The sequence below is a fragment of the Sinocyclocheilus grahami genome, unplaced genomic scaffold (genome assembly GCF_001515645.1).
Source record: "Sinocyclocheilus grahami isolate Dianchi unplaced genomic scaffold, SAMN03320097.WGS_v1.1 scaffold126.1, whole genome shotgun sequence".
NCBI lineage: Eukaryota > Metazoa > Chordata > Actinopteri > Cypriniformes > Cyprinidae > Sinocyclocheilus > Sinocyclocheilus grahami.
The window spans coordinates 3548021-3572525 of NW_015505305.1; the positions used below are offsets into that span (position 1 = coordinate 3548021).

The 24505-nt window shown below is 36.8% G+C and overlaps 1 protein-coding gene across 1 annotated transcript in view; it reads left to right on the plus strand.

Annotated features, from left to right (window-relative positions):
- LOC107590264 (rho GTPase-activating protein 29-like) overlaps positions 1–24505 on the plus strand; it is a 45769-nt gene continuing 21264 nt past the window's right edge. Inside the window, exons 1-2 of the mRNA XM_016278953.1 lie at positions 1–233; positions 24221–24364. Coding sequence (XP_016134439.1) covers positions 11–233; positions 24221–24364 — 367 coding nt within the window. The 5' untranslated portion in view covers positions 1–10. The remainder of the gene's footprint in view (positions 234–24220; positions 24365–24505) is intronic.

Below are 24505 nucleotides of genomic sequence, written 5' to 3' on the forward strand. Positions count from 1 at the left end.
ATCGCTGGGAATGGCACGGCTTCCCAACTCCCACTTTTTCCCCCTCTCTTCGGGCTCAGGGTCGTGGGGTTTGGGCCGATCGGCGAAGAGCGGCTCTCTGAGCTCTGTCAGCTCGGGGTCGGACAGCATGGACATGGCAGGTGCCGATCCTGACTGCATTATGCAGCTGGTCAGTGATGTGCGGAGGTTTGCAGATGCGCTGCTCCACCTCAAGGAAGCTTTTAACACCAAAGGTAAGAGTGAGACCGCACAGGGTTGGTGAAAAGAGCTTGTTGTTGCTGTCAGAGTTTCAGCCTGTTGTGGGTCAACGTTAGCTTTGGTTTCATGGTCACTAACCTTTCTTTATCTTTTTTGGATAATGGCAAGGGAAAGTTTATTTGCCATCAACACTGTGAGTTCATTTAACAATGCCAGCAATCTCAAACAAAGATTAAGCCATAGTCGGAAATTACTTTCTCTTTATTTAGAAAGGTTAGTTGTTTATGATTTGCATTTTATTTGGAGCAGAGAATTCATTTTTGTGTAATATAGTCCAGATGTAAAGTATATATAGGCCTATTGTAATTCCTATGTATATACAGTATATATATATATATATATATATATATATATATATATATATATATATATATATATAGTTATAGTTATATAAACATAACATAATAAATAAAAAATGGCTCAATGTCCTTTTTTATCTAAATAAAATAAAGACTGTATATATATATATATATATATATATATATATATATATATAGAGGTTGGAATTGTATAAAAAAGGTGTCTGTTTTCAAACAGGTTTCCAAGTCACACCCCCATCAGCAATTGGCCAGACAAACAGATAAACCCACCCCAAACTTGAGCTAGTGTTTCTGTGTTGTGACCAGAAAACTAAAATTTAATTTCAAAATATTTATAATATATATACTGTAAACATTTTGGGGGAAACGATAATGGCTTATTAAAGGGGTCATATGGCAGGATCTACAATAATGTACAGTATTTGAAAAATAATGTGTTTTTTGAACATTAAAGCATGTCAACATATTCTGTTACACCAAATACACAAAATAATGATCTTTAAAAAAGCATCATATGACCCCTTTAAAGTATTAAAATGGCTACTTGGGGATGTGAAATACATTTGAAAATCATAACCTCCTTGATTGTGAGTATTTGATCAAATAATACTCTATTTCATTATTAATGAGCTTTTCCTCTGTACTCCATAATCTTAAGTGAAGTGTTTTAAAACAGCAATAAATGTTTTTATAATTGAAGAGTGAATGAAGATGAATGGGTTGATTGCTCTTGCATGTGCGATTACTGCATTCCCAAGGCAGTGCTGTTTGGGTTTGTTTGGATCGGATCCAGTGTGCTAATCCTTGCCTTTGCTTGAGAGTTCCTTAATAAGGAGGGGATGGAGGGGTGGTTGTGTGTGTATGTGATGGGGGGTGTTTCCAGCCTCCCATTGTGTCTCTCCCATGTTGTCCAGGGTCTGTAGGAATCTCTGCTTTTGTTCGGCGGGGTGATGGAGGGTCCTTGACCCCAGCTGGGTAGGAGAGTTACTCTGAGAGCTGCCAGTGTGTGACCGGTGCTTTTGGCCTCCGGGTCTCTCCTTCCCGCAGCTTTGGACATTGAACAGTAGGTACACCTCAGTTGGGGTAGGGTTACTCTCCCAATCACTGAAGACTTACAAACTATGTGTCAGTCTTACATTGTTGTCATAGTTCTGAAAGTGTGGCGCTTTACAAATCTGTCTCGGCCGTGGAATCTTTGCGTAGAGTGACCTTATTAAAGATCTGAAAAAGACCAAAACAGTTGCACTTTTAGAGAGGAAAGGTTAACGGTTAAACACATGTGTAGCATTTCTGAAAAGATCCCTTTGTGTGTCTGCCTTGGTGGCACATATCGGCAGGAATTATTTAAATAAGCTTAGTAACACACTAACATCTGACTCACGGCGCAGCGCTTTTGCTGTAATCGGCTGAAATTCAGCTAAACGCAGGGAAGGAGACTAATTGGACAGGAAGTTGAATTTGAGAGAGTGCTGAGAACTTAAGAGCCTCCTTTCTATGGAAATGTTTTAAAGTGCAAACAAACAGTAAATCACTACATTTACTTTGTTGACTGCCGTGAACATTTGTGTCGTCATTGTAATGCTGTTGTCAGTATGAATTTATTAAACTCATTTAGGGCTGGGCGTATAGTTAATTTTTTTCTCTCTCAGTATTTTTCTGCTTTTTGATCAATGAGTATGTATATATTTGTTTAATATAATATAATATAAATTATTATAATTTGTTATATATTTTCAGCCTTTTGACAAATGAATATTTAAACATGTTTATATATATATTTGTAAATGTATTTAAATGTATTTATATATATATATATATATATATACACACACACACACACACACACACACATACATACATACATTTAAATATTTAATTTTTTTTAATTATAGGTATGATTGTAATATTTAAATGTTTGTATATTTTTCAGTCATTTAACAAACAAATATATTAATATTTAAATTAAATGATATATATATATATATATATATATATATATACAAATTTCAGCCTTTTGTCAAATAGATATATTAATATTTAAGTTTATATTAATATTTAAAGCAATAATAAATACATTTTAATGTCACATAGATGGCTTAGCTGAGTGATGATACAAACAAACTGTTTAATCAGTATTTTGAAAAGATTAATAGAATAAAATCATTCAAAAAGAAACGAACACGGCCTTCAGGAAACTTAACTGCCAAATTTAATGTGCATTAAAATTCATAATGTTGGTTAATTTTATATCATCAATAAAATAATTTTGAATATATCGTAAATATTCTTTTTTTTTTTTTTTAAATATTCAATATATCACCCAGCTCTACTTTCATGTATAAAAGCAATGCATATCTTCACAAACCATATTTCTTCCACAGCCACTGATTTATTCCCAAATTGTACATGAGGCACTTCCTTCAGATGTACATTTAAATGAAGAAATACCCCAAGTTTCCATTCACAATTGGCTCTTGAGCCTTGTTTACAATGGTGTGCATAGGAAATGATTATTATGTGACCGGTATCTGGGTGATTAGTGTTTTGCATCAGCGCACATCTTCAAAGTGGTAATTGTTGGTAGTGAACTGGGTGGGGCTGAAGCAGAGCATAAAAGAGCTTGGGAATCAGTTGCTCTGGTGTGATTGAAAGTGATTTAGTTCCTTTCAGTTTATGGCTGTATTGTCTCTGCAGTATGTGGCTGCAGAAAGACACCCCTCGTTTTTCAAAGCCTTCAGAGCCTTTATTACAGTGCAATATTTCGGCCCATTACAAAACTGCTGCTTTGCATGCGCTGATGTGACGCTGATTTCCTTTGTCTCTCGTCTTTAGCTTTGTTCTTCGAGCAAACTGCCAGCTTCTGGCAGTGAGTCGACTTTCCCATGCAAGAATAGCAAGAACCTTGAGATCCCTCCTTAGGGAGTAGTGGTCTGCTGGAATTAAATTTTTTTTTTCTATCTGAAGTCAAGCATGTCACCTTAAATGGCAATTATTGAACAGCAGCTCTCATAGACAGTGCAGCTAAGAGGCAGAGAATGGCCACTATATTTTATGATTAGCTTTTAATAGTTTTTATGGATTTAAATCAAGGAAAAACATCTTGATGGCTTGTTTTCACATCGTTCCCAGTTATGAGGTCTAGACAGCTTCCATAAAGATGTCTTCACAATGAGAGGGATTTTTGAATATCTTGAAAAGGTCGTGAACTTGCCCGGGGGCTGCACATGATGGACATGTTGGTAATTGGATTGGATTATTTTGGGGTCTGCGCTGGCCTGGGACATAACTGGCAGTTTGGGCTCTGAACTCGGAGGTCAGTACTGAAGTATGTAGTTTAATTTTTTACTTTCAGATTACCTTGGCTGTCATCTAATGTTCGTCATCTAAAACACTAATCACTAATATTAAGATGAATTTCCATTTCCGTATTGTACATTATAATGTTGTGTTTTTTATATATGTGTATATATATATATATATAACTGGAGCTTTTGACAAAATAGGTATTCACTTGTACATTAAAAATTATTTTTTTAAATAATTTATTTAATTATATATATATAATTTCTTTCTTTATTTATTTAAGACATAATATTTTACATGAACCACTGGGGCTGTGAAAAAAATCAGCGGCTTTACTGATGAGATGTGCAAGAAAATCGCATTCGGTTTTTTGTACAGCCCTATGAACCAAACAGACCTTAAAAATATCATTACATAGCATTGCATATGAACCCCGGCATACTTCAGGAACGTTTATATAGTGCTCAATGGTATTTTACATATTATTTGTGTCTAAAACAGTCACTATAATACATTAAAGCATGCAGATGGCCTTTACAGAGCATCCTTTGTTGCAATGACCTCTTGTCTTACATTTTGAGACCCGTGTCTTTGATTTGCTGAGCTGGTCAGGTGTTGCGTTTGTCCCATGGGTGACTTATTCAAGCAGCCAGCAGGATGGTTGGCATGTGTCAGCTATTTTGGAAATGAAAAACAAGATGGCCTGTAATGAATACTGGCACTATTCACTGAGGGAAATAAAGTGTGTAAGGTTCACTGCTCTCTTTATGATGTTTTGGAGACCCTCCATTCAAGCTTACTCATTTCTGACGGGAACCACGGCGAGCTTTTTGCCTTTTGGATCATCGTTTGGAAAGTGCTGTGTGAATGCACAATTTTCAGTGTCATTTCTCTGAGACGCTTGTTTAGAAGGCATCCCTTATATTGAAATTATACACAGCTGTCCGGCATGCTGAGAAATTGACACAACCACCCTCACATAGACCAGAATCCGCTGCTATTGGCTGACAGGCAAAACCTGTTATTCCGAAGTGCAAAATAGAGTCTATGTTTATCAATCCACTAACTGCTTTAGTCGCCCTGAAGTCTATGTGAACTCAAGGCTTCTCAGTGCGGAGATTTGTTTATTAGCAGCTCCCAAGGGACAGTAAATTGTCTCTACTCTCCCCAAGTGCAGTACGGGTAAATAATCAAATGGTAATTTATATAATTTCCCTCATATTTCAAATGCTTTAGGTTGCTTTATAGCTCACAGATGTTTCAAAGTCTTAAAACTGTTCCGTTTTTTCTCAAACATAAACATTCCGTTATCTCAACTTTAGGAGAATCAATTAATCACAACTCACATACTTTATAATATCTCATTATTGTTTGGTTCCTGTTTGATTGTGCTGGTGTAACCTTGAGAGGACCAGCCTGGTGTATTTTTAACTGTTAAATCAATATTGACCCTCTCCTGGTCAGCCATTACCACAGTCTGGGCTCATCATTTTGATAGGGGTGGGAAACACAGTCCTTTCCTCTCCCATCCCCCCCACATACTCTGCATTCCTCCAGAACAAACGCTCACTTGTTGCTTTAGTGTCTTAGATCAACAGTTGCTGAATGTTGGACACTTTGGACAAAAAGAAACGACATGAAACATTGACAGTGCTACTGTCCTGTCCTTGTACAGTGACATTATAGTCCATTATGATGGTTGGAAATGTTTGAAGTCAAAGAAAAAGAAAGTTTGTCTTTGTAATAATCAAAATATGCTGCTGTTGTCACAGGCCATGCAGACTATTGGATAACCAACAGTCAAATAGCATTTTAGCATGGGTTTCAAGCATTTATCGGCCGATACCGATATGGTGGCCGATATATCGTGCATCCCTAGTTTCAAGTGTTCCTGTTGTTCAAGACACTAGAGCATAACACTAGCATCTACCTCCATTGCAAGCTTTGTTAAAAGAAATGCATGAATTGATAAATTGTACACTTTAAATGCAATGTAAACGTGGTCGCACACCGGACGAGAAGCGCAGTGCCGTGCCGCGTCTAGAACAATTTGTAAAACAAGTACAGCATGACGTAGCTGGGCGCCGCGGACAGGTGCCGAACGGCGCCGCTGGTGTGCGTACACTCATAGAAAACAATGTGTTTGATTTTTAAAAACGAGGCGCGGCGCTGCGCTTCTCATCCGGTGTGCGACCGACTTAAGTCGCTTTGGATAACAGCATCAGTATTTATGTAATACAAGTATAATTTAGCAATTTTGTGAATATGAATATTTATTAGATATTTATTTATATTTAGAATTTCCTTTTATAGAGTTACGGCTGGGAATCTCGTTTAGAAGACATACAGCAGTTTAGTCCAACTCTTTTGTTGTTTTCTCTTAGACTTCACTGCTTATCTATAGTGGAGCCTGTTCAAGAGGTGGGCATGAAACAGAGATTACAGCCTGTAAGGAGAGTTGAATGTAGGGCAAGGTGACATATTCATTCCTACCCTGAGTAAAACACAGAGAATAATAGATAAGACACAGGTGTGCGTTTTCAGGGCTGGCTGTACCAGTGTGGGCTGCGGATAGCTGTTTACTGCCTGTTCTATGCTGATTTGTGGAGTTTTAACAGTTAGATTTGTAGACTGTTTTTTTTTTTCTCTTGTTCTGATCCTGGGTTGAGTTTTGTAGCCCTCTTGTTACGCTCTTTATTTTTCAGATTTTAAATGCGTTATTTTATTTTATTTTATTGATTTTTACAAAGCTCATCGGTCTGAAAAAGCGAGGTGTGCTCTGATTCGCCAGCTATCCAGTGCATTGTGATTGGCCGAATTCCTCAAGGCTGTGACGGAAATGTTATGTCCCTTACCATATTGTGATGTCTGCGGCAACCACATGCGACGACCCCGGGGTGGACTCCGCTTCGTCCACGGTGAAAGCCGATCCGGCGATCGACAGCGCGAAGTTGAAGTATTTCCTCAGCGACCAGCATGGATCAGCTCCAGGCATGACGAAGTGGATATCGTCCTCTTTTGGAAGACCAAACAAAGTAGTTTCGCTTTCACAACGAAGCACACAGCGCCTTCACGACATGACTGCAGCGTCAACAATACTACAGCGAGAATAAAAGTTACGCCTTCTTTCTTTGCGTGAACATTTGGGTGGCGTTATTCAAATCTTCCCAGATAGTGACGTAGGTATGTGGGGGCGTGTTAGAACGAGCCGTTTTAGGTAGGTGTGGCTGACTCTTAACTTTTATAAAGAATATCTCTTTGGTTTTGAGACTTTAGTCTTTGCAACTTTACAGATCTTCTTTATGCACCAAGAGCTTGTAACACTCCAAAGAAAAATTGAAATCGCATCATATGACCCCTTTAAGTAATCTGACAGAATAATTTGTCAGATGATTTACCAGTATGACCTTCCATAACATTGTTCCAGACATAAATCGCCAATTGCTAGCAAACAAGAGGTTCATAAACATTGTAAACATTTTGTCTGTACGCTCTAAACCTCAAGCAATGTAATACTTAAAATAATTATTATATTTAAAAATTGTTACATTTAAAAATTATGAAAAAAAGCCCCAGTGGTTTCCTTAATTTCTATAGCTAAATCATTTTTATTTCTATTTTGTGTCAATTTTTCAGATTTTTGTATTGCGTTTTGCGTAATTCAGCATAAATTACAAAAATTCAACTTAAATCAATGCATAGTTACTGACATTAAACTTACATTTTTAACAGTATGTTTTGATATATAGTGTAAATCATGTGCCATTTTTAAAGTATGAAGCAAGTAAACTGTTTAGTATCTTGTTGAATAGGATTTTTTTTCTGTCAGATTTCTGTAGATTATGGTAACTGGGTCTTCTCTGAAGCTTTTTTTATGCTGCTTGACTTTTGACGAACCCCAACCACCTTTATTTTTTCTGCTCTCTACCTTCTGGATGTCAGCCTGGTCTGAGATGAGCTGGTCACGGTAATCCGCGCGGAGAGCACTGGGCTATCTCTGTGGGAGATTTTCAGTCATGTTGAATACAGCATAGCTGGAATGCTGGGGTTCAGTCCTCATAAGCGTGGGGAACAGGAGGGAGTGGTGGCTGTCTTTTTTCCCATTCTCGGAGTGATCGACAGCTGTATGGTCGAATGAAAGAAACAAGTGCATTCCTGACTCCATGCGAGGCGCCTGATTAATATGCAGCAGGAAACTTAGGAGGATAAATACTTGGAATATTTAATGGGAGTGAAGATATCATGATTTGCCAAAATGGATGGATTTAGCAAATGTGACCCTGGACTACAAAACCAGTCATAAGGGTCAATTTTTATAAAATGAGATTTATACATCACCTGAATAAATAAGCTTTCCATTGATGTATGGTTTGTTAGGATAGGACAATATTTGGTCGAGATACAACTATTTGAAAATCTGGAATCTGAGGGTGCAAAAAAATCTAAATACTGAGAAAATCGCCTTTAAAGTTGTCCAAATGAAGTTCTTAGCAATGCATATTACTAATCAAAAATTAAAGGGGTCATATGATGCGATTTAAATTTTTCCTTTCTCTTTGAAGTGTTACAAGCTCTTGGTCCATAAAGAAGATATGTAAAGTTGCAAAGACTAAAGTCTCAAATCCAAAGAGATATTCTTTATAAAAGTTAAGAGTTAACCACGCCTACCTAAAACGGCTCGTTCTAACACGCCCCCACATGTCTACATCACTATGTGGGAAGATTTGCATAACGCCGGCCAAATGTTCACGCAAAGAAAGAAGGTGTAACTTTTATTCTATATGCTTGCCGCAAGCCTGCCGGCCACTCCTTCGTCGAATCCGCTGGCCGCGCCGTACTCTAGCCCGCCGCCGCTCACTCAAGCCCGCCATGTGTGACGCTTGTGAAAGCGAAACTACTTTGTTTGGCCTTCCAAAAGAGGACACGACTTGAAATCAGTGGTTAAGTTGTATTTACAACACTGTTCCAGAACAGTTCAACCCAAATATTTAGATGTGTCCAGCGCATTTTATGGAGGACTGTTTCCTGATTCTGGGAGAGTAGACTACAATGCCGGCTGTTCTGACTCACAGACTGTAAGTACGTTTAAATATTTAAAGGATTTGCCACTGGCGATTCAAACGCGATTTTTGAGTAGCGCTTGTTGTTTGTCATTTCTCCGATCACAAATGCAGACATGGTTTTATGATGTTTACGCGGCGCGATGCAACACAATGCGTAAAAAGACAGTAGGCTATAAGTCATTATAATCCATTATTATGTCCCCACTGGATGAAACAAATGCCTCGTTTATAATGGGTTTTAATGATTTTTGTCTCATCGCTCCGGCCAGACAGGGCATCACAGTATGGTAAGGGGCGTAACATTTCCGTCACATGCTTGAGGTATTTGGCCAATCACAACGCACTGGGTAGCTGGCCAATCACAGCACACCTCGCTTTTCAGACCGATGAGCTTTGTAAAAATCGACGCGTTTCAGAAAGGCGGGGCATAGAGGAGAAACAATAATGTACAGTTTGTGGAAAATAATGTGTTTTCGAACCTTAAACCTCATGAACATTTCATTACACCAAATACACAAAATAATGTTCTTTTTAGCAACATCATATGACCCCTTTAAGATTTGATATATTTACGGTAGGAAATTTACGAAATATCTTCATGGAACATGATCTTTACTTAATATCCTAATGATTTTTGGCATAAAAGAAAAGTCAATAATTTTGACCCATACAATGTATTTTTGGCTATTGCTAAAAATATACCCAAGCGACTTAAGACTGGTTTTGTGGTCCAGGGTCACAAATAACGTTGTTCGGTTTCACAATCAGCTGTCCTTGTATCCTTCTACAAGTAATTCAAAATCATTTTGAAGAACATCTCAAAGTGGAGTGTTCAAGGCTCCTCAACAATCAGGACATATCTGTGCCCTGTTTACTAATGACCCTTGATGAATAGTGTGACCTTACCATGCCATTCAAGACAATGTTAATTTTTACACAGCTTTTTGTTTTGGTCTTAATTTTTGTGTTTTGACAAAAACATCCTTTAAATGTAATCAGTTTAAAAATTGATTCATGTATGCATTCATTTTTGTCAGTTTTATTCTACTTTTGGTCAATAAAAATAACTTTTTAGTGTATAAGACCACGTCAAAATTAGACCACATATTCAAACATTTATGTGTATGTGTGTATATATATATTATTTTAAAATGTTATATATTTTAAATATATACTTTTTTTATATACTATTATGCGTTTTATACATAATTTAATAATATTTTATATATATATATATATATATATATATATATATATATATATATATATATATATAATGCCATGTTCAAGTGCTGGTGTATTTGCATAATTTTGTGCAGTTTTGTAAGCAACATTACATTTATGTTTGTGTATATATCTGATCAATCTCTTACATGATAAATGTAGGTTAATTAACCTGGTAGTAAAGCACTTTAGTTTACTGGTTATCATTAAATGTTTATCGTCAGGTCATGCAGCTCAAGTAGGTCAATTCTTGACATTATTGATTAGGATTGGATTATTGGAAAAAAATCACACTATTTATAGATTTTTCTTCTTCATAAAACATTGTTATTGCGTTATCAGTATATTAATTTGCCAGAAATTTCATTTGCAATGTCTACCTGCAGAGCATTCTCAAAGTCCCGTTTGACCTCCGAGGCATGTCTATGCGAGTATGTGTGTGTGCATACAAGGAGCTCCTTTAAACGTTGGCCCTTTGTGTGCAGTCATGGGAAAGAGTGGATGAAAGGTGGATCAGCAGGGTACTTTGGGGCAGGGGAGATGCTAAATGCGAAAGGCCCCTTTACCGTGGAGCATGTAATATCCTGATCCCAGGAGCTTCCCTGTCAAAGGGGAGGACCTGGCCCACCTACCTCAACAGAAAGTTCTCCAGGGTGAGCCGTAAGCGCTGAGGAACGCATTAGACCATCCACCCTGGCAGCTCTGGTCAAAAGTGCATGTTAAAGGCTAAGTAGTCTGATTTGTACGAAGTCTTTTGACTTTAAGACATAAAGAAGGCATGTAACCAAAGTTGTTGATCACCAAATTACTGACTCCTACATTCTGGAGCTGATTGTAATGTTGTTGACCCCTGATCAGATGATGCAGACAATTACCATTAGTGGTCGACCGATATTGTTTTTTTTAACATTTTGGCCGATGGCCGATATAAAGCTGATATAATTGTATTTATTTTAATTAATATTTAATAAACTTTAAGTCAATTGAAAATGGATTAAAAAATTAATTTGTAAAATAAACATACTTATACTTTAGATGACAATGTATTTTTCACAAATAAATAAATATTTAATAAAAATATTATTAAAAAGGAAGTAAACTGTAACCAACAGAGCACTCAGTATTCTGGGAAGTTTGTGTGCATTAATCATATTTTTTCAAATAAAGCCAAGGTAACACTCATTTTACATACAGCGCACAGTCAAAATGACATGAATATGACAGTGGGCAAATGCGTAAAGCACAGCATAATTTGAAATCACGAATTTAATGTTTAAAGCATTCAATTTGCACGGACCGAAAGTCACGCAGAGAACACGCGATCATGCAAGTCACATGCACACTTCACAAGATCTCACAACTGGATTCGACTAAGTTTGCAAGGTTTGGGAAATTAAATTTTCATTAGCCATTCAAAGATTTGTTTTCAATTATGTAAATTAGTATTTGCTGAATGCTGACGGCAAACGAGAAAGTATTATAATGTTTGCCTTTCTATTACTAATAATATAAAAGCAATCGTTATACTACTTTTTGTACACATTTTAATTCCTTTGTTTAACAGGTCTGTCGGATTATTAGACAGACTTCTATCCATATTAGACAGAACTGTTAACGACGACGGCGAACAAGAGAGAGAATGTGAGCAGTCAGCGCCGTCAAAATAAAAGTACCGCCTCGAACACATCGGCCAAACAGAAAAACTTATCGGCCGATGCCGATATTTGAAAATGCCAAATATCGGTCGAGGTGATATATCGGTCGACCACTAATTACCATAATGAGTCTTCTTGCTGGTCTTTGTGTTGACTTTTTAAGTAGGTGGTTGTTCTGCATGTTGAGATGCCAGTTAAAATTTATTTTCAATGCTTTAAAGGGGTCATATGATGCTTTTTTAAAGATCGTTATTTTGTGTATTTGGTGTAACAGAATATGTTGACATGCTTTAATGTTCAAAAAACACATTATTTTTAAAATACTGTACATTATTGTAGGTCCTCTATGCCCCGCCTCTCTCAAACGCTTCGTTTTCTACAAAGTCTGTTTGGCCAGCTGACCCAGTGCATTTTGATTGGCCGAACACCACAAGCACTCGTCGGAAATGTAACGCCCCTTACCATAATCGCGAGCTTCATCTTTCAAAATAAATGTAAAGACAGAGCCCGAAAGGGGAACAGAGTCACGTGACAGACACAGTGATGAAGCTGGTATGTGTGCAGTACACAAGCCATGGTTAAGACAGCTGATTCCACTGTGATGTGTTAAAATAATAACAAAACAGTAGCTGATTCAGAAGCGCCAGATTGTCATAGCAAAGTCAGAATTACCTCCTCTCCTAGGTTCACGAAACGGTCATCCATAAAATGCATTGCTGTTCTGTTGTAAGTAATCTTAAAGATTTCTAAATGCATCTACTTTCGGAAAGGCCAAATAAAGTGCTTTTGCTTTCGCCTAGAAACACACAGCGTCTCCCTGACATGGCCGCTTCAACACTAACTGCGGTTACTGAAACCACGCCTTCTTTCTTTGCGTGCACATTTGGGCGGCATTATGCAAATGTTTCCACATAGTGAGGTAGATATGTGGGGGCGTGTTAGAACGAGCCATTTTAGGGGGGCGTGGCAGAGTCTTAACTTTGATAAAGAATATCTATTTGGTTTTGAGACTTTAGTCTTTGCAACTTCAGGGATCTTATCTATGCACAATCAGCTTGTAACACTCCAAAGAGAAAGGAAAACTTGAAATCGCATCATATGACCCCTTTAATAGCATATTTTATAATCTTTTGTGCAGTGGGGTTTACATTAAAGACTATAAGCTCTTTATAATTTGATTGGGACTCAGCAGGCTCAATTGTGACATGTTTAGTGATTTTACACTGGCCATGGACCAGAAAGCCCTGCCATCCACTTCTCATGTTTCGAAGCTTTATTATTACATTGTTGTAACGATAAGTCATGCATGATTGAGCAGGGTTGGGGTCACAGGAAGAGGAACGTTGCAAATTCATATTCTCTTTGTCTATTTATTTTATATATTTTAAATGTATATATTTTTATATATTATTATTTATTTTATACATGATTCAATAATATAAAAAAATAGTAATATATTTTAGACATGTATAATATATTAAACATGACTAGCATGTTCAAGTGCTGGTGGATTTGCATAATTTTGTGCAGATGTACGTTTCGTATGTAATATTAGGGGTGGGAATCACCAGCGGCCTCACGATACGATATTATCACGATACTTGTGTCACGGTACAATATTATTGCGATTTTAAATATATTGCGATATTCTGCGATATATTGCAATTTATTACCTTTTTCCAACTTCAAATTATGTCCCCAAAGGAAAACTTTGACAACATCTGTTTTTGTTTGTTTCTTTTCAGTTTTATTGTTGCAGTGCAAAATGGGATTGTCAAGCAGACAAACTGACCAACACTTTCATGAAAACCTGTCATAAATGTTGTATGCACCTGGCAAACTCAACTATTTGTATTACAGTCTAATCTAGTCCACCTTAATTAAATGTAAACAGGTATGCACTGCTGTGCTACTACAGGTATTTTGAACAATGCAACTTGAAATTGTACTAAAAAGTTGTGCAGACCCTTCAGCAATTGGGGCATTTGAAAGTAAATTACTGTTAAATTTAAATTAAATTAAATAAAACATGTAGTCTTACATCTAGGGATGCACTGAAATGAAAATGGGCCGAAACGGTAACAGAAACTGAAAATTCTTCATGCACTTGGCAGAAAACATTATCGGTATCGGCCAAAATTTTCATATCGGTGCATCCCTACCAAAAATGCTTTGTAATGATTATTTATTATTTTATTAAATATTATAAAGTAATTTTGTAAGACTTTTTCAATTTAACTCAATTTTTTTAATGGAACTGTATTCTCATTAACTAACATTAAGAAAGATTAATAAATACTGTAATAAATGTATTGTTAATTGTTCGTTCATGATAGTTAATACATTAACTAACATTAACTAATGGAACCTTACTGAAAAGTGTTACCTTAATATCAATATATAATTTTTATTCACTTCTATGTAAGAGAATCAGATATAAGTTTTTTTAGTTTTTGACTAATTATCCAGCTATTATTATCAGAGCAAATGAGCATAGCATAGCAGAGCATATAGCGTCACTGAAGGTAGCATTATTTTACCAGCGTTGCCCAGTACAGCTGAACTAGCCTACACCGTGTTACAGCACAGTAGCGCTACTGCAAACCGGAACAAGTAGGCCTATACTGTATAGAAATTTCCTGTCAGCGCGTTATTTGAGGGGACTTTGCTTTGCGGTGCGCCATAAATATTGTTATTATTATATGTAGCCTATATTTTCGGTGCATCCCTACTTGCATCCCCTCCTTGTTTACAAATCCGAACTAAGTCCATACATCCGATTTAAATGCGGACGGGGCTTTCCTGATAACTTTCCGCTATGCCGCCCTCTTTATTTTACTAACTTACTGCATGCTGAAGGTGACCCAGCTGACCTCAGCAGAAAAAAACTCAACACCACCATCTAATGGATTGTAAAGAAATTGATTTTATTATTCTACCAAATAGTATAATGAAAGATCGATACTTTCTTGTCCGTGTATCGAGACAGTATTGCCGTGGAAAATATCTCGTTACTATGCTGTATCGATTTTTTCCCCCACCCCTATGTAATATTGCATTTATATTTATGTATAATATACAGTATATCTGATTAATCTCATATATGATTAATTTGGGTTAATTAACCTGAAAATCACTTTATTGCAAATTCGTATTCTCTTTGTCTATTCATTTTTATTCATTACAGCAGAAACCACTCATTCTTGAGAAGTTGATTATAATTGTGATGCACATTTTTTTTTACAATTATTTTAATTATTATTAAATTAGCAGTATTGGTTAATACTTACATTTTTTAATTTGGATTTTTTTACTTTTAAAATTTAATTGTGCATGCTCATTTAGATTTAGATTTTGAATTTATCATTCTGTATTGGTTGATACTGTATTTTGAATCAGATTTTAAATTATTATATTTTATTTTTATTTATTATATTTTATTGTTATATTGTTATAAAAAAATAATAGTTAAAAATTGTATTTAATCATTTAGATTTCATTTGCCCTAATTTAATACTCAGTTAATTTTTTTGTAAATGAAAAACAGTGTTAAATATAATTTTTTAGCAAATCTTCAAATAATATTTACTTTTTTTATGCTATATATTATAATGTTGTGTTGCCTAAAATCTAAAATGTAGATTTTTAAAACAATTGATTTGTTTTTATTTATTTATACAATTTTAATATCAACCATTCATCGGTTATTGACCATAACATTAAAATAATTATCAGTAACAGCCAGAATTTTAATATCAGCACATACCTAATTGTAAATAGACCGTGCTACTCTGTTTACTTCTTATTAGGTTTCTTAGTAGGTTTTGTTGAACATCATCTTCCGAGTAAGTAGCCTTGGCTGCTGTACTTATTTGGTAGTTGTTATGTGTGTTAATGTGTGGCCCCTCTTTTCCCACTCCTACACTTGACGAGGCGTCACCATACTGTAATGCTGGGTTTCCATGTCGCTGACATGGTAAAAATGTGCCAATGTCTCTATGAGTCCAGAGTGGGCTTGCAGGGTGGATTTATTCCTAGAAACATGCGTCCCCCTGGTCTTAACCCAGGTGCACATGTTTAGATCCAGGATAAAGATCCCAACTTCCCCCTTCTTTCACTCTTCTGTGTCCACAGTCCCATCTCCCAAATTTATTGTTCCATAAATGCCTCATACCGCAGGCCCCAAAGCAGACAGCCACACTGTTTGCAAATGGCCCCCGGAGACAAAGGAAGGTTCCCCCAATCAGAAGGATTTTTCTTGTCCTGCTGAAAGCTCTTTCTTGGTTAAACAAGGTTTCCCATCATCACCGGTAAGGGGTCTTTTTCCTGCTATATCAGTCTGTTGGTTAGTGATCGTGTTTGGCCCCGATGAGAACAAAATCAGTGCTATTGTAACCATCCCAAACAGGCGACCACAGAGTTAAAATCATCAACTTCCCATCCTTCCCGCTGTTCCAGTGCTCAGTTGTGCTAATTGGTTGTTTTTTTAGGACCGGCCCAAACGAGCAGGGAGCCATTTAAAGTGTTTGATGGCCCTGGGTCTTGTGGCCTTTATTCTCTCTGTTCAGCCACACCGAGCAGAACTGAACCCCCCCATCCTTTCGGGATGTGTGACCGTGTGTGCATGTGAATGGGAGTGCTGTGTGGGGATGGGGCTGTGCTTTGTGTTGGTGTTATTGTCATTCAAAATGTAATGTCTTTAAAAGAGGGTTTTTAATTTGACCCCCACCAATTAAGAGAATTAGACTTGGGCTGGCTGGCGGTCGGTGGTCACCTTTGACCCACCTGCTTATTATACTCGGCGTCTTCACATCATGGTGTGAAATCCTCTTGTGCTCCTTCTGTTTCTTCGTATATCTCCCTGTTTGCTCTTATTCTCTCTTCACAAGATTGTTTCTCTTGGTAGTAACGTAATAAAAAAAAGATCATTGTTGCCAAACTGATGGAGAATTTATTTTGATACATGTTCGCAGGCTCACGTTTCCCAAGTGAAACGCCAGCTGAATATATAGCAAAGAACTTTCTGGGTCACACATTTAGCAGACTAGTATGGCAGTTGCAGCATTGTGGTGATTAAGATTAAGATTATACTTAATCGGCTAGTTAGTCTCATACTTAACTCTGAGGTCTTGAGTTTTTGCTCCCAAGCAAAACAGGGTTGTGCACCATTCAGAATTGATTTGAGAGTGACTTTTACATTTTTAAAAATGCACTTAATGCATTCACATTTGAATTTAAGGAAGTAGAATTATAATTGAATACATATAGCTGTAATTTTTAACTAGAAAACCAAAATTTGTCAAGACAAGCTTATGTAGACGGATGGATGGATAGATAGATTCAGTTTTCAGTTAGGTAAATTGCTCTTTCTGTCATTCCAATTCAGCTTTCTGAGGTCAAAATGATCAAAACTTATTATATGTATAAATGTTATTGTTCCTCAGATACAAACATAAAACACTCTCTATAAAGACCTCATTGACTCATTGAACTGTAGATGATTTAACTAGGAAAGCATGGTGACTTCACAATCACCTAGAGTAACCGCTCTCCCACTGCTCGAAGTAAGACGTTCAGTTTTAGAGGAACACATCCTGCACACTCCCACATGCAATAACCTCATCAGATGTCTAACAGCACTCATGGCGAGGGGTCTCTGGGTCAAAAGTGCAGTGTTGGCCTCTCTCGAACAAATGGGGAGCTGGTGAAGATTGGCTGCAGAGTATTGAAACAAAAGCTCGGTTCAGTTCTCATAAGAGAGCACCAGGTTATCTCATCGGGAAGTGGTTATGCATGACACTTGATGAAGATGAATGAGTGCTAAAGCTACAGGACAGTGGCAGACCTGCTGATCATGCTGGTAAGAGTAGCAGAGGCGAACGTCAGTGTTATGCAGAAATGTCACTCTGTGAGCTTGGCATATTGATTCATGCAATGGGTAGTCATTTTGCCAAGGGGGTTTCAAATGCTTTGATGACAAAGACCCCCAAAAATGAAAAATATAGACAGCTAAACATTTTATTTTATTTATTTATTTTATTATTTTTATTTATTTTTTGCTCTTCACAGACCCCAGTTTGAAAGCCTCTGCATTTATTGAAGTGAAATCCCAATCCCAATCATTGCACAAGGGCACAGTGGTGATATTTGTCGATCATCCCTTGTATAATTATAGCTTATGACCTTCCGGTTATCATTAACAATATCAGGGCATGTGGTAGGGCTGGGCGATTTTTCTGATTTTATCGATTAATTCGAATTGAATGTTTTTCCACGATTTTATTTTTTATAAATCGAGGAATCACGATTTTGAATAGATATATTACTAAACGTTAGAATTAGACACTTTGACAATATGCCAATGTTAACAGTAAAGAGAAAAGAATGATCCAACTGCATGTCGGCGCATGTGATTAACCCCTCACGAGTGACGCGCTCTGTGAAGGACAATAAGTAGAATATATCACTAGGTGCCATTCACACAGAATGCGCTTTTGTGTTGACAAAGATGGGACGCGGGCAGTGGAATAGTAAAAAATGCAGGAAGATGGGAGATGAACTTCTTTTAACTTGAGAGCCACGTTTTTAGAATGCTGTTTAATGCATGAGACGCTGCAAGAGACGCGAGCACAACAGTCAAATGTGTCCATGTTTACACAGAAAAAACAGTGGAAAAGCAGTGCAATCGAATAAAAACCTGTGAAGAACTACTAGTGTATGTATGAAATTTCATGTTTGCATCATGGTGACAGGCTGAAAGCTGCTGTTCATTGTTTTTACAAAACATTTATAGTTAATAATAGTCTACTGGTGTTATACCTTCAGTCATTTTGAATCTGAATTACCTTGACTTTTGAGATTTAAAAAAAACACTATTTTCCTTGTATTATTTCTGAACATATAATATGTATAAACAAGTTTGTAGAAGATGTAGTTGTAGTTCGTGCATCTTTTTTTGCAAAGATATTTAACGTTAACAAGTGATTTGTTTAACATTTACATCATGTTGACAACTTCATTTTCAGTCCTTCAAGGCTTGTTGCATTAACTAAGCACTTCGTTGAGTGCTTCTCTAATGTAAAATAAACTTCTTGCACTTGTTTAAAGAATTACAAAATATTTGTCATATAAAAAAGAGAATATATAGTGTGTTGGATTGGTCCAGACACTACACTTGGATCATGTTGTAGTTACATTTTCAAGTTGACTAGTTAAAAATCGAGAATCGGTCAAACGTTCTGAAAAAACGTTTATTTATTTTTTTGCCATATCGCCCAGCCCTAGCATGTGGGTATACTTACATAGGAAGCAAACTGAGATTTACACATTAAAGGGGTGGTTGATCAGCTTTTTTCGAAAGCTTGATTGTGTTTATGGGGTGCAGTGTAACGTATTCATGCTTCATAAAAAAAACCGCATTATTTTCACATATTTTACCTTTATTCTACACCGCTGTTTCCATTCTCGTCAAAACGGTCTGTTGAGTTCCTGGTTCTATGAAGCCCCTCCCTCAGAAATAGGCAATGGGCTCTGATTGGTTAGCGGGCTCAGTGTGTTTGTGCACGTTGTCCGGAAACGTCACGCCCCCTTACCATTACCGGTAGTTGCGTGTTCTCGGAGGCGGGGTTTATGTAAACATCGGGGTTAGTGATGTCACAAACCCAGGAAGAAGCTTGCTGTAGTCCCTACCAGCCGTTTTGTGTAGTCCTTAAACAGCGATTTCTTTAAAAGAAAATATCTCCCTTTGCCCTGAACTCAGAGTGTCGTAACTTTGCAGACATTGTTTATGCTAACTAAAGTTCAAAAAGTGAAATCATAATCAACCACCCCTTTAACCAAATTGTAGACGGTACTTTTTTAACACTGCTTAGTGTATCATTTTCATAGTTCATCATATTTATTGTAGTGCGAGAGTCAATGAATAGGAAAGTACGTTGACCGGATTCGTGACAATGAGGAATTAAAGAATAAAATAATTTCATATTGACATTCTTACCGTAGATGTTTATCAGTTAATATCTTTTTTTATTTGTTAGTTTATTAGTTAATTGGCCAGTATTGCACATTTTTGAATATCTTTTTAAATCTTGCATAATACACTCTTAAAAATAAAGGTGCTTCACGATGCCATAGAAGAACCTTTTTGTCTAAATGGTTCCATAAAGAACCTTCAACATCTGATGAACCTTTCTGTTTCACAAAAGGTTTTTTGGAGCGAAAGAAGGTTCTTCAGGTTATAAAAAGGTAAGAAAGAGATGGTTCTTTAAAGAACCTTTGACGGAATGGTTCTTTGTGGAACCAAAAATGGTTCTTCTATGGCAACGCTTGAAGAACCTTTTGAAGCACCTTTATTTTTAAGAGTGTGTTATGAAATGCACTGTTTCATGGTCAATGGTTATAACCTGAAAATGATCACCTCGAATGCATGATGATTAAATTTTTTTCCTTTGACTCCCCTTGCGTAACTATAATGTGGTCACACAGCGCTGGCCCTCTGAGGCCAGAAAGCAGCTGTCATTTGGTAGTCACCATCCACGGCAGCATTAGTTCCACCACGGGCTCTTTTTGTTGCTTAACGGAAAAGAGATGGAGCGAAAAAAGTGGGTAGAGGGGGTAAAGTCTCCCTGATCCCCTTTTCCATGCGCCGGGTAATCCAGAGGCCACCGTCAGCACAAATGTGGCTTTGATAGCCGGGAGAGGGTGCAACTGAACACGGTGCCCCTGAATGTGTTTATGGGTAAGCGAGTGTGTGGGTATGTGTTTGTGTGTAGTTGCAAATCTAAGGGAAAAGGGTCAAAAGAAGCTGTATGGAAAGAAGGCCCCATGTGGAAAATTCAGTTGGAATGTGTCTGGTAATTGGACAGCATTCATGTTGGGTTGTCCTCTGCATGCTTGGACTGACCAGACAGCAGGCTGAAATTACATAATGAAAGCGGATGAATCAGAAATCTTTAGCTCAAGCACTGAATCAGTCTGAGGAAATGAGATGTGGTGATGTAGATGTAGTGATAAGACAGGCTCATGCCATTGTGTCGTTGCAGACCACAGGTTCCTAATCTAAACAAAAGATTCATTCAGAATGAATATAAGCTCTTCCTCCGGCAGGTCATGTTTAGTGTTTGATGACGTGTTTGTTGGCATCAGGTGTCAAAATAACACATGATAATGATTGTTGTATTACTTAAGCTGAACTTAGATGTTTGGTGCAGTATTTGGACTTGTATTCGTTTGTCTTGTGTGTCCTTTCAAAACATTTTATTTTGCTTTTATTAGTGGTGTTTGCTAAAAAAAACATCTATTATTATTGTTCATATTTAAAAGTTATGAATTTGAACAAATGGTAACACTTTAGATTTGGGAACATACAGTATATTCACTATTATTATTATGGAAGTCAATGGCTACCAGCAACTGTTTGGTTACCAAAATTCTTCAGAATACCTTATGTTTGGCACGATATGAGGGCAGAATTTATTTATTTATTTTGGTGAACTATCCCTTTAACCCTGAGGGTGAGTAAATGATGACAGAAATTATTATTTTATTTTTTTTGGTGAACTATCTACGGTGGCCGAGAAGTGCAGAACGAATCTTAATTCTTAAAACAAAAGAACAAATTACAAACGCAAATGCAAGTCTAAAAAACTAAATAACAATTCAGAAAACACAACAACAATTCAGAAAACATTATAACAAGTCAGAAAACACAATGACAAATTCGAAAACAAAATTAACAAGTCCGAAAACACAACGACAATTCAGACAAACCGGAAAAGGTAGGTATAATTTGAGACAGCGCCATTGGTTTGGGATTACTCACCGCTGACTGGACGAGACATCTGTCAATCAACGTATACAGGAAGAACCAGCCGAAGAACAGCAGAGTCGTGGTAGAAAGTTCGGAGATGGTATTAAAGTAGCTCAGTTTAAATGTATTGTATGAATTGCCCTTACTATGGAATACAAAATACGCAGTGTATATTTAGATTTAGTAAAAAGTGGCTGTGAAACATCAGCTCTAGTGGCGCAGATGGATAAATGTAAAGGCATTTATTTTCAATAAAAATTAAGGAAATAAACAAAAAGTTGAAAATAAAGTATCGGGTAGGGTTAGGGTATGTACTACAATACTGAAGTGCAGATAATTGCCACTATTTGCAACAAGTAGTATACAAGTAGAAATCCTGCTATTTTAACATAGTGGAACTAGGTATTTGCACTTAGTGTAAATAGCATATTGCTAAAAATACTGCTATTTTCACTTAGTGTAAATAGAATCCATTGCTAATACAAGATTTGAAAAGGGAGGGAAAAAAAACTCGGCAAAAGGCGGGATCGAACCCGGGTCGATCGCGTCAAAAATTTGGTGACACACACTTATCCATCTGTGCCACTGGAACTGATGTTTCAGAGCCACTTTTTACTAAATGCAAATATACACCCTGTATTTTTTATTCCATAGCAAGGGCAATTCATACAATATACTTAAACTGAGCTACTTTAATACCATCTCCGAACTTTCTACCACGACTCTGCTGTTCTTCGGCTGGTTCTTCCTGTATATGTTGATTGACAGATGTCTCGTCCAGTCAGCGGTGAGTAATCCCAAACCAATGGCGCTGTCTCAAACTATACCTACCTCTTACGGTTTGTCTGAATTGTCGTTGTGTTTTCTGACTTGTTATTTTGTTTTCGAATTTGTTATTGTGTTTTCTGACTTGTTATAATGTTTTCTGAATTGTTGTTGTGTTTTCTGAATTGTGATTTGTTCTGCACTTCTCGGCCACCGTAACTATCCCTTTAAGGATCTAGAATATATGACCCGTGCTAGCAAAATTAGTTACAATGAGCACATTTCCAAAAATGTCCCATTCTCCATTAAAAGACTTTCAAAATGGTGTATGATTTGTTGGAATCGACCTAAAAATGACTGAGCTACTGTTTGAAGTCAATAGAGTCAGCAAATCGATTTTGAGAAAAATCGAGTTAAAGTTTTCTGAAGGTTCCAAAGGAAATCACCTAGCAACATTGCATCTTTCCCTCCAATTATTTTCTTAATAATTACTATATTAATAATTATATAGCTATTTTTTTATTTTATCTTTGTTATTAAAAATAAGAACAGATACAAAAAAAAATAATAGAACAAATATAAGAAAGAAACAAATAGTGTATTAATTTTTTCGCTTTACATCTAAACAAAAGCATTCAATAAAAATAATCAAATGAAAAACACTTTAGTGTGTTCATTACAAATAAAATGATTATTAAAACTACAAAATCAGTTCAATCAAGAGCAACACGTGATTCCCTCGTTTCTTTTATTATTTGATTATTGTTTGATTTATCGTTTGACTTTAATGCAACAGATGGCCAGTTTTGAGACATACTGTAATGCACAGATCTAATATAATGTTACACATCAGATGTCTTTCCCCAACAGTTCCCCAAACGCCATTTAAGACATAACAGATTATGGTTGCGTGAATTCTTAAATACTGTAATTCTGTGTATATGTGTATTTATCGGGATCGAGCGCCGTCCGAGGCGCCTTTATGCGTGCGCTTCGGATGTCAGTCAGCACAAGAAGCGAGCAGAGAAAAGGTACTCCTCTCAGAAAACATGCAAATAAAGATCTTTTTAGATGTTTAATTACTATTTGGAGCATTGGGATCTCTAGATGAGGGCTTAATGAACTCATTTTTGTGAAAACCTCAAATTCGACCAAAATCAAGATTTTTCAAATGTTTTGCCTTTAGCTCAAAATTAGCCCATCATTCATTCCAACTCATTTTGCCAGCACGGGTCACATATGGTCATGCAGAATAAGGTTTTAATATGTGCTTTATAAGTACTAATAAACAGCCAATGTGCTAGTAATATGCATGCTAATAAGCAGCTAGTTAATAGTGAAAAGTGTTCCATAATAGTGTTACCGAACAAACACCTAACTTTAAGTATGAAACTATGGTGTGCAATTGTTCTCACCATTTGTGCTTGCAGACATGAAGGGTGCCACCAATTGTGTGAATAACTGAGAAGAATTATGTTTGATAAAACTTATGATTTTTGCCCAGTGAACTATAACATGGATGGGATGGGCTCTTTTGACTTGAGCCAGTAAGCAACCACTAAGAAACGCCGTAACAACTACCCCGAACACCCTAGCAACCAACTAGCTACTCCCTTGCAACCACACAAAACACCCTAGCGACCAACTAGCAATGCCTGGCAACTACCCACAACACAAGTTATCATGGTAGCAAGTTTTGATAAATCAGGCACCAATCAAGATTTTATTCCAAAAATGTAAACATTTAGTGTTTTTTTTTGTTGTTGTTCTTTTTAGTTTAGTTTAGTTTTTCCTGACTGTGGTGCTTCCGTATGTGTGTTTCAGATCACCAGGACTGTATGCATCAGGTGGTTCACGAGTGTCTGGGAGAGCTGTTGCGTGTATTAAAAGCTGTGATTTCCAAGCATCACTCCCTGAATTCAGTGGAGATCCTCAGCGCAGCCGGGACCCTCATCGCAAAGGTCAAAGGTAAAGCATTGTCTCACTCGCGGCCTTTGACTTTCATATGATACAGTGTAGAAGAAAGAGGGAGAGACACTTATTCGCTTGATATCTTGTTCCTCAAACTCCTTCTCACAAGCCTCCCACTCTCATTTTGCACTTAGGATC